Here is a 16,289-nt window from a genome sequence, read left to right as displayed (position 1 = left end):
GTAGAGAATGATTACTCATTGAACACCAGGCAGAAGAGAAGCAAATTTATTCCACTGCTCATGGAATGTTGAGATGCAGGCGTGAAATTCGAACTGCTGTATCCAGCTGTCTTCAAAGTAGTATTTTTTGATGAAGTACATGCTAAGGAGGAAATTCAAAAGTTCATCTAACAAAAAGTGAGCTGTGAAACTGAAAGAGATTCTGCTTTTTGTTCTTATGGTAATAAAGACCACAGAGAGACTGTACCTGTGAAACATTTCCAATGTTTCAACATAAAATGTTGAAGTGAAGGAAGGGAACACAAGAGTAGACTAGAAGAATTGAGAGTATGTTGGAAATGAAGCAGAGACAGGATTTCGGAGCTGGAGATGAACAGTAATAAAACAAGTAATTTAATGTGGGATTACAATGCAACAATTCTATGTGTAAAATATGACAGAACACGAAAATCTGGAAATATTGGAATTTTTTCAGAATTTGTTGGACTTGCGGGAAACTCTAAAGTATATGCCCTACTTCGTGTTATTCATGTTCAAGAAAATGCTTTGGGGAGGGGAACAGGTGGGAGAAAGTTAACTGTAAGTAAAGAATTTTTTCTTACTAGTGAAAAAATATTTTGAGCTCTCTCTGCTTACTGCTTGCTGCTTCTTGCTGTGGGATGGATTTGAGGTGTTCTTAAGACACTCAGTCTTGCTGGCTGGATTCTGCTAAAATTCAAAGTCTGGTTATATTTGCATTCACAGTCTGTTGCATACAGAAACTTGCAGAATATACACTGATGAGAGAATATTCTTTGCAGCATCAACTTATAATAAATCAAAGGAACCACGTTGCAGCTTAAAAGTACTGTTCCAACTTTACTTCTCATATAGTACAGATGATGCCTCTAAAATAACTGGATTTATACAGCTCTTTATATACAGTTTTAGTCCTGTAGAAACAATACTAAGCTTCCTTGTTTAACAATGTCTTGTAAGAGACCAGCTTTTCTGACAGTGTGAATATCCTGTAACAGTGTCCTGATGTCCATGTAGAAAAGAGGAAACACATTGTTCTGTATTCTATTTGGATCTGTGTATATGAACATATGTTCTTGTGCCAATGCTGATAAGCATATCCTGTTTTCATATTTTTGAGAAAACACATTGTCAGAGATCAGCTTTTCTGACAGGGTGAACATCCTGTATTTTATTTGGATCTTTGTATAAAAACATCTGTTCTTGTGTCATATCCTGTTTTTCCATGCAGCAAAACATATTTTTGAGAAAACACATTGTCACAGTGTCATAAACATATCCTGTTGTTTTAGGAAACGTATTGTGTCCATTTTTTATATGCAGAATAACATGTCAGTGTTCTTTAAGAGCAGATTTTGCATTTTTGTTCTTGCATACATCCTGTTTGAGTCTGTAAGGGAAAAATGTCCATTCTTTAAAAGCAGATTTTGTATTTTTGCTCTTGCATACATCCTGTTTGAGTCTGTAAGGGAAAAATGTCCATTCAGATTTCTTTTTCAAGCCATGGTCATTTAGTATGACTGCTGATCACATATTACTAAACTCTGTTTCTGCATTAGCATATTTACAACATAATTAATTTCAGATTTATATTCATAAAATCTAACAATTCCCTCTGTTTTTAAACATACTCAAAACATTTTATATAGAAAACACATTAAGAAACAGACCTTTAGTTTGATACAACAAATCAAAATGCAATTTTACATAGTTAATACAATGATATTAAGTATTACTACAAAAACTGAATGTATTTCAAACTTTTTCTTTTGCAGACCATTCTGTGAAAATATTTTATCAGTTATGAGCTGTGTCTGCTTTAGCTTAACTTGATCAATTTATTCTTTTGCAATCACAGAATTTAATTTATGACTTAGAACTGTTTCATTAACTCTTTGCAACTGTTGAATTAACTATACATTTATACACTACTGAAAACACACAATTTCAATGTCATTTTAACCATAACATTGTGGTCATGTCTTTGAACTGCCCATTAACATCTTGGTAAAATACTGAACTGGGCTTAGATAATAAATATTTGAAAGCAATTATTTCACTGGGGTAAAACCAGTGATATTACAACTTGACAAATTAGTTTTGAACTTATTACAATGTATCCTGATCAGTATGTATTTACACAGACTGTTTGCTATTTATGCATTTCAATCTAGTAGGTCCCCTGGACCCATTTTTTCTTTAAAACATGTTTTTTCACACATATTTATTGCTAGACATTCATTTAATTTGTACTGAATTCTTCTGCATTTGTACATACAAAGACTATCATTTGTACTGAATTCTTCTGCATTGTTGTACACAATGACTATAAAGTACATTTAGTCTAATCTTACAAATTTAATAACATTAATATTAAGCAAAATCTTGGAAAATGTCTCTTTAGAAATATCTAGTGGAACTGGCACCGAAGGCATATGTCCTGTTATTTTAAACAACATACTCATGCTTTTTATACCAACATTGTTTTGCCAAAAACATATTAAAAATAGTGACCATTCTTGCTATTAGAAACATTTATGCATTTTGCATATCTTTATTCTCTCTTGTATAGCTTTAATAAAGCAATTTTAAATCATCTCTTGTTTTTTAAACCATCTCTTGTATAGCTTTACAATTTAACAGGCTGTAAATACAATTTAATTCTAAACACTATTTTATCCTGTCATGTTTAATCCAGTTTACCAGTATTTCTAATACACTAATACCTGTTCTTTCCTCTCCCTAAAAGAGTATTGTCAAGAAGGAATGAGATATTTTTTTTCCTGTATCTTTATTTTAGACCCTTATTGTTTATTTTTTCTGTAGCTTTATTTCAGACCCTTGTTGTTTATTTTTGACCCTTGTTGTTTATTTTTATTTCAGACCCTTGTGCAGTACTGCTTATATAGTCAGTGTAAAACTGAGAAAGTGTCCCTCCCCCTGTAGTACATCAGCATTGTTTTCCTGCCCTATGCTGTAAGAATAGAATGTATGTCAGCCTAACACTATGGTTATACATTTATTTTATTAAATTATGAACTTTTGTCTGATTTGATAATTTTTTATAAAGCTTTTGCTGTTTACTACCACTAGTAGGCATTTACACCCTCCTGCACAATTGATTTGAACTGTATATATACTATAGCCCATTTGCTGGCTGTACTTGATACAGCTGAGTTTTTTTTGTCCTTTTAACATTTACTTGCAAACAGATTATAAGTGACATCTATGCACAATTGTGGCATTTTATGACAATTACTAAATAGTGTTGCTTGTAAACATTTTAACAATTATGTTTTAATAACGATGCTTTAGAAAAACTCAAGCTACTTGCCTGGCAATCAGTCTTGTTGTTTATCTTATCTTTTCAACATTTCCTGTAACTATTCATTCAGTCTAGGAAGGCCTGAGCTCACATTTCATACTCTGTAAACTATAGTTAATTATTTTGGCATTTTTCCTTTAATGTGATTGTGATTTGCATAACTATGCATTTATACAACATAAATAGACATCATTTTACAATTACCTTACATGGATTTCAGTATTTTTTTTATTTATTTAACTATTTAACTGTCCTGCCATTAATTTTACAAAAACTGTTTGAATAATACCATCTGTGATTTTCTTTTTAAAATTCAGAACTTTAACTGTTTGGTGTTACTATACAATTATAACATATGTTTATTTATATTTGCTGTTGTCTGCCTTTTGCTTTTGTGCATTGTAAACAGATGTACTCTAGATGAAAAGAACACACATGCATGTCTGTCTTGTATATGTATATCTTTATACAAGCATGTACTCATCTATTTTAATTTATATATTATAATACACTAGAACAGTTTTGTTTACCTTTTGACTATGCTAATGAATGGCATTCATATGTTTTACTTTACTGTAGTACTGATAGATGTCTTGCTTTAACTGAATGAAAGTAAAACATTTAAGAATGATTTGTCCAGACATCAGATCCTACCATCCTACCATGTATGTTTAACCATTTTCAAAACATAAACATACTATAAAATATATTTCTTTTGCACAGATTAACTGTGTATTCAGGAAGTTCCCAGTCTTTGTCAATTCAGCTAATTTATTTCCTTTATCCTGCAACTGCTGTTGAATTTCCTTATAGTCTGCTTGATATGTCTCAGGAGCCTGTTCTGCTGAATCTGGAACTCCTAAGCACTTTTGAAAAGATGTATGTATAACTTGTCTAAGCTTCCTGAACTTATTGTGTCTGTCTTTTAGAAGTTTACTACATTCCTTTGTAACAAAATGTACTAGGGGTTCTATCAGTAACTGATTTGACTCACATGTGGTGACAGGACATAACTGTTCAACATCAGAATGTAATGGAAACACTTTATCCTTAGTTAATTCTTCAGATCTGTCTTTACAGTCTATTTTTTTAGCAAAATGATGCAATATTATTTTATGGCATAATACACAAAATAAACATTTGTCATATTCCACATGGTTTTATTTGAGATACCAGTCAAATATTGTAATACATTTGCATAATGCCTTACTATCAACCTGCCCTAATAAGGTTTTACATTTACTAATGTGCTGTGTATACCAACATAGCAATTTTTTACATTTGCTTAAATTATGCATGAAAATATCCATACTGTCTAATCTAATATCCAAGACTGTTTAATATCCAAAACTGTCGAATAGCAACCATACTAAAAAATGTGACGAGAAAAAGTCTTACCAGTGAGCAAGAAAACAGGTGATCAGGCTGTTGTTGCAGATGTTGAAAATTTTTTCAAAGTCACTGAGAAGCTGGGAAAGCACAACAGGTAGCGGACTACTGTGCTAGGGGACTTTCTCCTTTTATTCATGAATTTATGGCACTCCGAACTTGTTGAACTAGTCTCACTCTCTGCGATTGCAGAAAAAAAAAAACTTACTACTACTTAAGCTGCATAAACTGGACTGTCTGTTTAGGATTTACATACGTGCATAAATGTTAGTTACTGCAATTTGACTGAAGTGACCCTCTGCAGGGCTTACCATCACTCCTCCTGTGTTTGAATGCAGATTGATTGTAAAAATGCAGGCTAGCTTGCCATTGAAAAAAAAATATGAGCTAGTAGTCACCAGCTGGCTTGCCATTGAAAAATTTTTTCAGCTCTCTGCTTACTGCTTGCTGCTTCTTGCTGTGGGATGGATTTGAGGTGTTCTTAAGACACTCAGTCTTGCTGGCTGGATTCTGCTAAAATTCAAAGTCTGGTTATATTTGCATTCACAGTCTGTTGCATACAGAAACTTGCAGAATATACACTGATGAGAGAATATACTTTGCAGCATCAACTTTAGAGAGCAGTAACAAATAACTTTTATAATAAATCAAAGCGGGAACCACGTTGCAAAAAAGTACTGTGTCAACTTTACTTCTCATATAGTACAGATGATGTGAGAGATATAACATTTACTATCATACCTCTAACATAACTGGATTTATACAGCTCTTTATATACAGTTTTAGTCCTGTAGAAACAATACTAAGCTTCCTTGTTTAACAATGTCTTGTAAGAGACCAGCTTTTCTGACAGTGTGAATATCCTGTAACAGTGTCCTGATGTCCAGAGGAAACACATTGTTCTGTATTCTATTTGGATCTGTGTATATGAACATATGTTCTTGTGCCAATGCTGATAAGCATATCCTGTTTTAAAACACATTGTCAGAGATCAGCTTTTCTGACAGTGTGAACATCCTGTATTTTATTTGGATCTTTGTATAAAAACATCTGTTCTTGTATCATATCCTGTTTTTCCATGCAGAAAAACATATTTTTGAAAACATATTTTTGAGAACACATTGTCAGTGTCATAAACATATCCTGTTGTTTTAGGAAACGTATTGTGTCCATTTTTTATATGCAGAATAACATGTCAGTGTTCTTTAAAAGCAGATTTTGCATTTTTGTTCTTGCATACATCCTGTTTGAGTCTGTAAGGGAAAATGTCCATTCTTTAAAAGCAGATTTTGTATTTTTGCTCTTGCATACATCCTGTTTGAGTCTGTAAGGGAAAAATGTCCATTCAGCCATGGTCATTTAGTATGACTGCTGATCACATATTACTAAACTCTGTTTCTGCATTTAAGCAAGCCTTTTCTTTCAGCATATTTACAACATAATTAATTTCAGATTTATATTCATAAAATCTAACAACTAGCACTATTTTTGTGGTGTATGGTTTTCTTTGCATGCTATAAAGTAAAGTTTTCTCAGTTATTTTTAATGGTAATGGGGAATTGTAAACAGGTGCTGCTGTTCTTTTTTTCTTTTCTTTCTGCCTTCTCTGTGTCTCTCTTCTTGTTCAGTTTTAAGACATGTAGGCAATGCAATGAAATAAAAAGCCTGGTTAAAACAGCATGCCAAAAGAAAAATGAATGTGCCTTTTTCTCATTCTTGCATGGGGAAATGGCTGGATTAAGGGCCTTATATTGATTTAGCAACATGTTTAAAAAGTAAGCAAGTAAATTAAAAAGAATATTGAATATTATGTGGCTTTTTCTAGCAAGTACATGTATGCTCAGTAGCAATTCTGCAGCTGGTCTTCATGTTTCCATGGAAAAAAATCTGATAAAGAGAAACTGGCTGCCTGGTTCAAGTGTCTCCATGGAGACAATCTAATAATGAGATATTAGCTACAGTTGAGTGGAATGTGATCGGCTGAAGAAAAAAAAGCAATGACATATTAGACCTCTGGATACTGAACCAATCCCAGTCTGGCTTTGTCAAAGTATGGTCATGCTTACTGAACCTGGTGGATTTCTTTGAAAATGTCACTTATTCAATGGATGAGGGGAAAGTAGTGCATAGTCAGTGGATGAGAGGAAAGTGGTGCATACTACCTACCTAGATCTGGTTAAAGCATTTGATACAATAACCCACTGTAGTGTTGTCTACAAACTTTTGGAACTAGGCATAAACCCCTTTATAACATGCTGGATAGTTAGCTGGCTCATGGATAGGAAACAAGGGATAGGATAAGTCAGGACACCTCCACAAAGAGGCCAGTCACCAGTAGAGCCCCTCAGATCTCTGTCCTGGGCCTACTCTTCTTTAGCATCTACTTCTTAGTGGTTAAAGCCAATGTCAAAGGCCTCTGGCTGACAAAATTTGCAAATGATTGCAAACTAGAAACAGTCATTGAATCTACCCAAGACAAGAACACCCTTCAGAGAGGTCTAACACAGGCAAATGGTTAGTACAAAAGCCATGGTTTAAAACTCAGTACCAAGAAATGCATTATAGTATCTTTTGGAAAGCTGGTCACCCTGGGTAACTAATTTATCAATTAAACACCCCTAAAAGTTGATTCACCAATCAGGGATCTGAAAACTCATGTAGGTAGTTACCTAACCTTTGACCAACATGTGTCCAAGGTAATAAGAAAATCCTTTTATGTTGCTCAACTTATAAGTGATGGCATGGTATCTAGGTCCAGAGATGTCTTCATACCAAATGCCCCCTTCAGCATGTACCTGACCAGACACATGCAGCAACTGGAATGTTCACAAAGGTTCCTTACAAAAAGAATACAGTGATTAAACACAAAGCCTCAAGCTGATCACCTCAAAGCCCTGTCTCTTTACTTGGTATCATACAGATGTCAGGGAATTGATCTTTGCCTGGGGTACAAGGCATTCCTGGACCCTGTTTTGATTAACCTTTTGCACATCCACAAAACAAATAGCATCAGAACTACTAGAGCAAAGGACCTAAATTCTGCTTGCAACATAAATAGAACATGTTGGAGAGATTGATATGTTCCTCAGAAATTCACATTCTGTGAAGCAGAGTTCTTCTCTAACTCTATTTACATGCAACTTGGACCAATAATTATAAATTCAAATTCAGTCCTGGTCTGGCACCTACACCTCTGATAGACAGAGGCACACAGTAAATCATCCCCTATATAAAACAAATTTGTGGGTCACATTTAGATTGTACAACTAGGCTTATAAGGGCCATGCTGGTTGTTAGTCTATTATACACCCGTGAACCTATGAGCCTAGTGGAATTAATAACTAAAGGTGTATCCTCTAGGTCCAAGGAAGTTATTGTTCATCTCTGCTCCTCCCTGTTCACACCCATAATAGAATAGAATGTCCCCTTTGGCATCTATGTAATAATGCATATTGTCAAAATAAAAAAAAAAAATCAGAATGCTTCCTCACTAAGAAAATCCTGGAAATGATATCCCTAAGATTCATAAGATGTCTAAAAGCCTTATCACTTTACTCTGTGTCATAGATGTCTACATGGAAAGCTACATGTAGAGTTTTAGCCCACAGAAGATACTATACTGCTTGACCATTTACAACTTTGTATACCAGGTAGCACCATCAATAGTCATTTTAGAGATCTAACTGTAGAGTATAATATTAATAGAACCTGTTGGTAGGATAGATACTTACCACTCCACAAGAATTCCCTACCTATGAAATCATCCTTGTCTACATTTCAAACTATGTAGACCCCCAACTTTCTTTACACTCAGTCTGGATGAATGAATGGGGAATCTGTAAAGTCACCACTGGTCTAGACTCGCAGATCCTTATGGGTAGAGAGAGAATAAGCAGTGGGACTTGCAGTGTCTAGGATTCTATTGGTTTACTTGATTGACAGCCTGCCATGCACCTATGAAACCATTACTTTTGAAAAGGATTTCAGTAAATTCTCAATAAAAGCTTCATTAGGTTCCAGCAGAAGAAAGTTTAGTTTTATCTTAAATTTGATGACTTTCAAGGAGTAATTAATATTTACTTGACAAAACACTTTGAGTATTTTACACACACACACACACACACACACACACACACACACACACACATATATATATATATATATATATATATATAGGGATCTACTTCACTTACCCAAAAAACTACATCGCTTACATTCACTTCACCAAGACGAGTACACCGACAAACCAGAAGACCAACATCCGGAACACCGACATTCCGACCTGAGGTAAGTAACCACTTGGCCGTCCCAAAAAAAATAAAAATAAAAATAAATAAATATACCCACACCCCCCTAACTAAATATATCAACTCCGAGATTGCACTATTACAGGAGTAAGGGGCAAAGTTCAACAGGATGGCGAAGCAGTTACTTATCTCAGGTCAGACTGGTGGTGTTCTGGATGTCAGTCTTCTGGTTTGTCGGTGTATTTGTCTCAGTGAAGTGAATGTCGGCAATGTGTTTTTTTGGGTAAGTAAAGTAGACCCCTATATATATATATATATATATATATATATATATATATATATATATATATATATATATATATATATATATATATATATATATATATATATATATATATATGCAAATGACCTCTTAAGGTGCTTCAGTTGTGTCTATATCAGAAGCACAAAACAGCTTCTGAGCGAACATGTAAAGAGCAACACATATTCATTGAACTGCATTTAAGCAATTTGATGAATATGTCACAGGGCAAGGAGGTAGTTGGCCAACTACACGGAGTTGCCCTTTTCTTCACTATAGTGCAATCTCAGAGTTGGTATATTAAATTAAGGAGGGTGTGGGGGGCACAGCCCCCACCTGATAATGTTTTTTAATTTTTTTTTTCCGAATGGCCACATGAATTTTTTTCACTAGGAAAAAAATTGATTATGTGGCCGTTCGCAGTTTTGGGGTTTTGCGTATTATGTGTCGACTTTTATGTAGTCACACATATGCGCTTTCATTGTTCTGATATAGACCTGTTTCAGTTATATGGCAGTTCTGAATGCCCTTGACTTTTTTTCTTTTTAAGTTTGTTAATAGACAAATTCAGGCCAATAAAGCCAAACCCCACTCCACGAAGTGAAAACTCTAGCTTGGCTAGGATTGTCTTGTCGTTTTTTACTAATTGGTTTGGCTGTCTGTCCTGTTTACTCTTTGATATATATATATATATATATATATATATATATATATATATATATATATATATTTATATGTGTGTGTGTGAGTATATATATATATATATATATATATATATATATATATATATAGGTAGGTTCATAGGTAGGTACTAGGTTATCGGTCCTGGGGCCTATACAAGACCAGCCAAAAAGGTACCCTGGCTTTTGTCACCTAAGAAAATAATTTTCCTGTGCCACTGTCAAGCAGAGCCACAGAGGTGATCCCGGGGTGAATTTCCTATTTCCAATCCAATCATCAAGATTTTTCTTGAAGAGTGCTAATGAGGAGCTTTGTTTGATATAGATAGGTAGTTTATTCCAGAGTATGGGAAGCCTCTGGGACAGGAATCTATCCCTCCGGCATGTTCTGTTTATTGTGGTGACAAGGTTTAGGTCTCTAGAGCATGTAGCTTGGAGGGATTTCTTTAAGTGGAGCATATCCAACAGCTCTGGGTTTGACATAGCTTTGTATGTTTGGCAGAGATCACCTCTGAGTAAGCGATATGCGACGGAAAAAAGCTGGAGTTTTTTGGGACGGTCTGTGTAGGGCATCTGTTTGAGCCAGTAATCCTCTTTGTGAGGTATTTCTGCAGCCTTTCCAGTTGTTGTAGGTGTCTTGTGAGGTACATACCAAAAGGGGCATTGTACTCTATAATGGGTCTAATGAGTGATGAGTAGAGGGGAACAATGACCTCTTTTTTTCTGGATGAGAAACCTTTTGTGATGAGGTGTGCCATGTAGAAGGATTTCCTGACTACTGTGGCGATGTGATTATCAAAGTAGAGTCTACTGTCCACCTGTGTCCCAAGGTCTCTTATCACATTTTCAGTGTTAAGTATGCTATCACCTATGTTGTAGTTCATGGGTACAGAGTTTTTACCAAAGGGGATGACAATGCACTTTTTGGCATTGAGTTTGACACCATGGTTTTGACACCAGGCATCTGTCTCAATGAGGCCCTTTTGTAGGATGTCCACATCGTTAGAAGTTTCGATTATGGCTCCTAGTTTGCAATCATCTGCGAACTTCATTAGCCAAAGACCTTTTGTGTTAGCCTGTACTTCAGAGAAGTATATACCAAACAGGAGAGGACCCAGGACTGAACCCTGTGGTACTCTACTTGTCACTGTCTGAAGTCGGGTTTGGAGTCTGCTACTTTCACAGTGTGGGTTCTGTCAATGAGCCAGTTGGCAACCCATCTTGTGACATAGGGATTATTCCTAGTTTAGTGAGTTTATCTATAATTCCAGAGTGGGGGATGGTGTTGAAAGCCTTGGCAAGATCTAGATAGGCTGTGTGAACCACTTTACCCTTGTCTACGGCTTTGGTGACTGCTTCAAAAAAGTCTATCAGGTTTAGGAGACGTGATCTGCCTTTTACAAACCCAAACTGGGTGGGGTCCAGAGTTTGGAGATTACCAATGTTTTTGTTTATAAGTTCCATGATGATATGTTCCATGGCCTTGCAGACCAGATTCATCAGGCTAATGGGGCAGTAGTTGCCGGGGTCTGTGGTGGCCCCCCCTCCTTGTGGAGTGGGATAACCGTCACTGTGCACCATTCAGCAGGCACAAAGCCTGAGGTGAGGCTATGATTGAACATGGTACTTAGGTGGGGTGCCAGTTCGTTCTGTAGTTCATGTAGAATGCAGCCTGGGATGTTGTCTGGTCCCATGGATACTGTGTTCTTGGCTTTGGAGAGTGTGTTTTTTACCTGTGTAGCTGTGATTACAGAAACTTTGCATTCTTCCGGTATAGAGATGGGCTCTTTAGGGGGTGAGAGGGGGGTAAAGTTAGCACTGAACCTATCTGCCAGGATGTTAGCAATATCAGTTGGGTCTGTATATTTAGTGCCATTGTGCTGTAACTCAGAGCAGATCTGAGTGTTGCCATTGAGATTCTTGACATAGTTATAGAATGCTTTGTGGTTGTCTTTAGAATCAGTGGCAATTTTGTTTTCATAACTAGCTTTGGAGGATTTTATCAGGGATCACAGCTTCTTACTCTATATATAAATATATATATATATATATATATATATATATATATTATATATATATATATATATATATATATACATATATATATATATATATATATATATATATATATATATATATATATATATATATATATATATTTCCATCTCACAACTTTATTTACAGGAGATCAGTATATATATATATCTTCTAAATACAATACATGTAGGGATTTTTAGATATTATGAAAAATATTATTCAGATGACTTCAAATAATAAATCAATACAGAAAGATAATATTGTTGCCATAGACCCTCATTAAGACACTGGCAGAGGTGAACACAGTCCAGCTGCAGGGATGCCAAGTGAAGCACTTGGAGATAGTATCATAAGAGAAGGGGGATAGGATAGTGTTTATGTGTACAGCAGAGAAAATAATGGCTAGCAGGATGAATTAACTAATCACCATGCCTTGCAGATAAGGCTAGTCAATCCTATGGGTCTATTATTCCCAGAGTCATTTGATGGTCCCTCTTTGTCCAGAGGCATTATTGTTGCTGTCTTCCATTCCACCAGAACATAGCCAGTTCACAGGCTGTGGTTTAACAGGGATCCAAGTGGGTCTGCTTGGTCATTCTTTAAGTTGTTTAAAAGGGACAATGGGATGTTGTCTGGTCCCATTGATGTCGTGTTTTTGCCTTGGAGAGTGCTGAGATTACCTGCTCACTTGAGATAACAGGCTGAGGAATAGTGGCAGGTATACTTTTGGGGAATGACTGGATTGGACAGGGTGGATGAAGTTTTCTCCAAATCTGTCAGCTAGAAGGTTGGCTTTTACCTCGAGTTGAGTATGAGTGGTGCCATCCACAACCAGTTCAGCACATAGCTGGGTATTTCCTTTTAGATTTTGGATGTAGTTAAATAATGCCTTGTGATTATCCTTAGCTTGGAAGGCTATTTTTGCTTCATAATTAGCTTTGGAAAACTTGACATGATCTCTAATTTGTGTGTTTAAGCTAGAGAGGGATTTCTTCCTCTGCTGAGCCAGTTCCCTCTTGTTCTTCGACATTCATTTTTTCTCTTGTTGTATAGCCTGTTTTTACTAGGGGTCCACCAAGATGGCTTGTTTTTTTGGCAAGACCTGGTTTTATTCCAGTCAGGTACAGTCAATTCTATACAACTGCTTAAGTGTATATACAGGGCATTGGGTGTATACCTCTGTATAGAAGTCTGTGTTATCTGCATTTGAGGAGGCTCTTAAACTTCTTATTGCTTATGGACTCTATTCATGCTGATAGACACACACACAATAGTAGTTCATTTGATTCCTTAGTGTTGCAGGGGGAACTGCAGGAGTATTTGTGGCCGTAAAATATCTTTCCAAGTAAAGGTCCACACAACAGACCACATACTGGGTACTCTATACCCACATAAATATACTTACCTTATTTGTGATTACCCTTGAAATACTGGTATGCCAGACAAGTACATGTGCATTGAGTGTGGAACGTGCTACAGTGCAACAAGATGCATGTTTCATGCCTCCCTGTACTATATCATTTGCAACGTATTCTCTCAGTTTATCAGCTAGTAGACTATATGCCAGAATTTTCTGGAATACTCTGCCAAACTCTGTGCTGATAACAATGGTTTTCATGAATTGCCACCTCTACATGAATCTTGCACATATTCTTAATAATCATTGTACAACCCCAGAATATTAGTAGCAGAGATAGATGTAAGGGTGTTTTCTGAATTACATAGGTTCATAGGTGAGTACTAGGCTAATGGCCCTATAGTCAACATAAGCCTAGCCCAAGAATATTCCCAGTCATCCTGTTGCCGGACGTTAGTTTCCTGTGCCCCCATCGAGCAAGTCTGTTGAAGTGATCCCCAGGGTGAATTTCCTGTTACCCATCCACTCGTCAAGATTTTTCTTGAAGAGGGCTAGTGATTTGCTCTGCTTGACACGAATGGGGAGTCTATTCTAGAGTATGGGAAGTCTCTGGGTTAGGAACCTGTCCTTCCAGCGGGTTCTGTTTATTGTGCTGATTAGGTTGAGGTCTTTGGAGCATGTGGTGCAGAGGGACTAAGACTTTTTTGGATGAAGCATGTCATCTCTGATAGCCTCTCTGCTGAGCAAGAGCTCAGGGAATAGTGGGGCTTCTATACAGCTCAAAGTTCATATAAATCTGGCATATACAGTTCAGTGGTAAAAAAAAAAAAAAAAAAAAAAACCAAGACTGTTACAGCACATTCAAAGCTATGTGTCTTTTAAATTAAAAATTCTTATAAATACATTTTTCTGATTTCATTATAAAAATCATATGCAGCACCACTAAATATACGAAGCTATGACTGGTTGTCTCCCCTTGGATAATCAACATGCACATAAATAATATTTTTCACAAAAAGTTACACAAGGTTTATATTTATTGGTATTGTTTCTAATTTGTCACTCCTTATCTATTACATTAGGAAAATACTGTTTGCATTTTTATTACAAATAATAGAAATTATATTAAGTACAGTACTGATTTATATTATTCTTCAATGTGCAGTTTTTACATTAAAGTTTTAAAATATATTTATTTTTACATTTCAATAAAAAAGTAACCTTGCACCTTATAAAAGAAAGACATCCAGAATAAGAACAAATGCTGTATATATGCAAGTGTTAACTATTTTAACTTCACCAAAGTATCTGGAACTCAGCTGACGATTTTTCTTTTCATTTTATTATTAATGTAATATGGATTACATTTTCATTAAGATCTCCATCTTCGAAAGGAAAAGAAACCATGTACAACATAGAGAAGTGTCACCACAAACGAAAACACCTAGAACAAAACAGAATAAATGATTATGTTATAGCTTCTTCAATTCAGAGAGTTATTATCTGCTTAGCAGAAAAACATACTGGCTTCAGAGCCAACAACACTGTATACAGTATGCCTACTGAAGGGATGAACAGACACGGTCTACTTCCTTATCGCCAGTTAGTTGAAACATGACCACTGTACCACATAGACATCTGCAGATATTATGCTGAAGGTAGTGGGAAGAAAATATAAGAAGCACCTAGCATGGTAGCAGAATGAAAATGTCTCTGCTTTACAGCTCCAGGATTCAAGTCCATCATCTAGTCAACATCTGTGTACAGTTTTGCATAGTGTCTATGCACGTGTTTGGGGTTTCTCCAGGTACGTCAGATACCTTATACGAACCACAAGCATGCAACACTTAATTTTCCATTTATATGTATTTACTCATGCTCTTGTTGCCTGGGTCAGGTATGAAATGAATCATAGAAACACTAGTTCACTTACTTAGATAACAAATAAATGTGAACTTTTTAAACAATAGCTATTATTGACATGAATATGCACTTCATCTACGCAGAACACACAAGAAGAAACATTCTGACTATAGAAGACCTAATGATGTGCATATAATAGGTTAGTGCTTAGAGAAAATTAACTGAATTCAAAAGCTTACAATCGGTTCTTCACGTTTACATATTCTCTTTATTTCCATTATGAATTACATTACATAACAAGAATTTGTAGTGTTTGAACACTGGTGGATTATATGAAGCTCACTGTCTTTCTTTCTTTCTTTTTCTTTCTTTCTTTCTTTCTTTCTTTCTTTCTTTCTTTCTTTCTTTCTTTCTTTCTTTCTTTCTTTCTCTGTCTCTTTAATAAATGTCTTATTGTACCTTATTAAGGAGAAATGAAAGTGATGAGTACAAATGAAGGAAAAGTCTACAAACTATTTAACCCAAGGTAAAATGATCTCAGTTAGTATAAATAATTATTAAGTGTGTGAGGAGCCCATTCCCCAAATTAAGCTAAGATGGAGTAATAGTACATTCATTGGCTATATTAGTTTTTATTGAAGATTTGTTGACAACATATTTTTACTATGGACTGGGTCTGTTGAATTGTTGAGCAATTTTATACAATTTTTACATCAAACTACAGACTTTTAAAGTTTTTTCTATAAACATTCACTACATGAAATAGATTTTTTTAGATGTAAATACATTAATAGATTTAAATGGTATATTTAGTACTGGGTTGTATAGAAAGAGTTGTAGAAGAAACAATATTTTGAGGAGGGACAGTATGCATCTCTCACAGATTTATGAGAATATATTGAAAGGGCAAGCAATGTGCATCTGTAGGTTGAATAATAATAACCAAAGATTTATACAAGATCTTGAATACTTTCAGAATGACCTATTAAATTGCAAACATAATGTTACAGAAGTGAAGTTAGAGGGATGACTACAGATGCTATTCATTTTAGAAACAACAGAGCTAAGCCAT

General features: G+C 35.4%; 1 protein-coding gene across 2 annotated transcripts in view; it reads right to left on the bottom strand.

Moving 5' to 3' along the window:
• Positions 1-14,393: 14,393 nt before the first annotated feature.
• LOC122789865 (MAL-like protein) overlaps positions 14,394-16,289 on the bottom strand; it is a 348,307-nt gene continuing 346,411 nt past the window's right edge. The window contains exon 4 of one of the 2 annotated variants that reach the window (XM_044057308.1): positions 14,394-14,798. In XM_044057308.1, the coding sequence (XP_043913243.1) occupies positions 14,727-14,798 (72 nt within the window). In that variant the 3' untranslated portion in view covers positions 14,394-14,726. The remainder of the gene's footprint in view (positions 14,799-16,289) is intronic. The other variant, XM_044057302.1, reaches the window with a different exon arrangement.

The sequence above is a fragment of the Protopterus annectens genome, chromosome 1.part2, assembly GCF_019279795.1.
Source record: "Protopterus annectens isolate FY-2018-M chromosome 1.part2, PAN1.0, whole genome shotgun sequence".
NCBI classification, from domain to species: domain Eukaryota; kingdom Metazoa; phylum Chordata; order Ceratodontiformes; family Protopteridae; genus Protopterus; species Protopterus annectens.
Note: the sequence above shows the minus strand (reverse complement) of the source record. Positions and strands in the feature narration are given on the sequence as shown.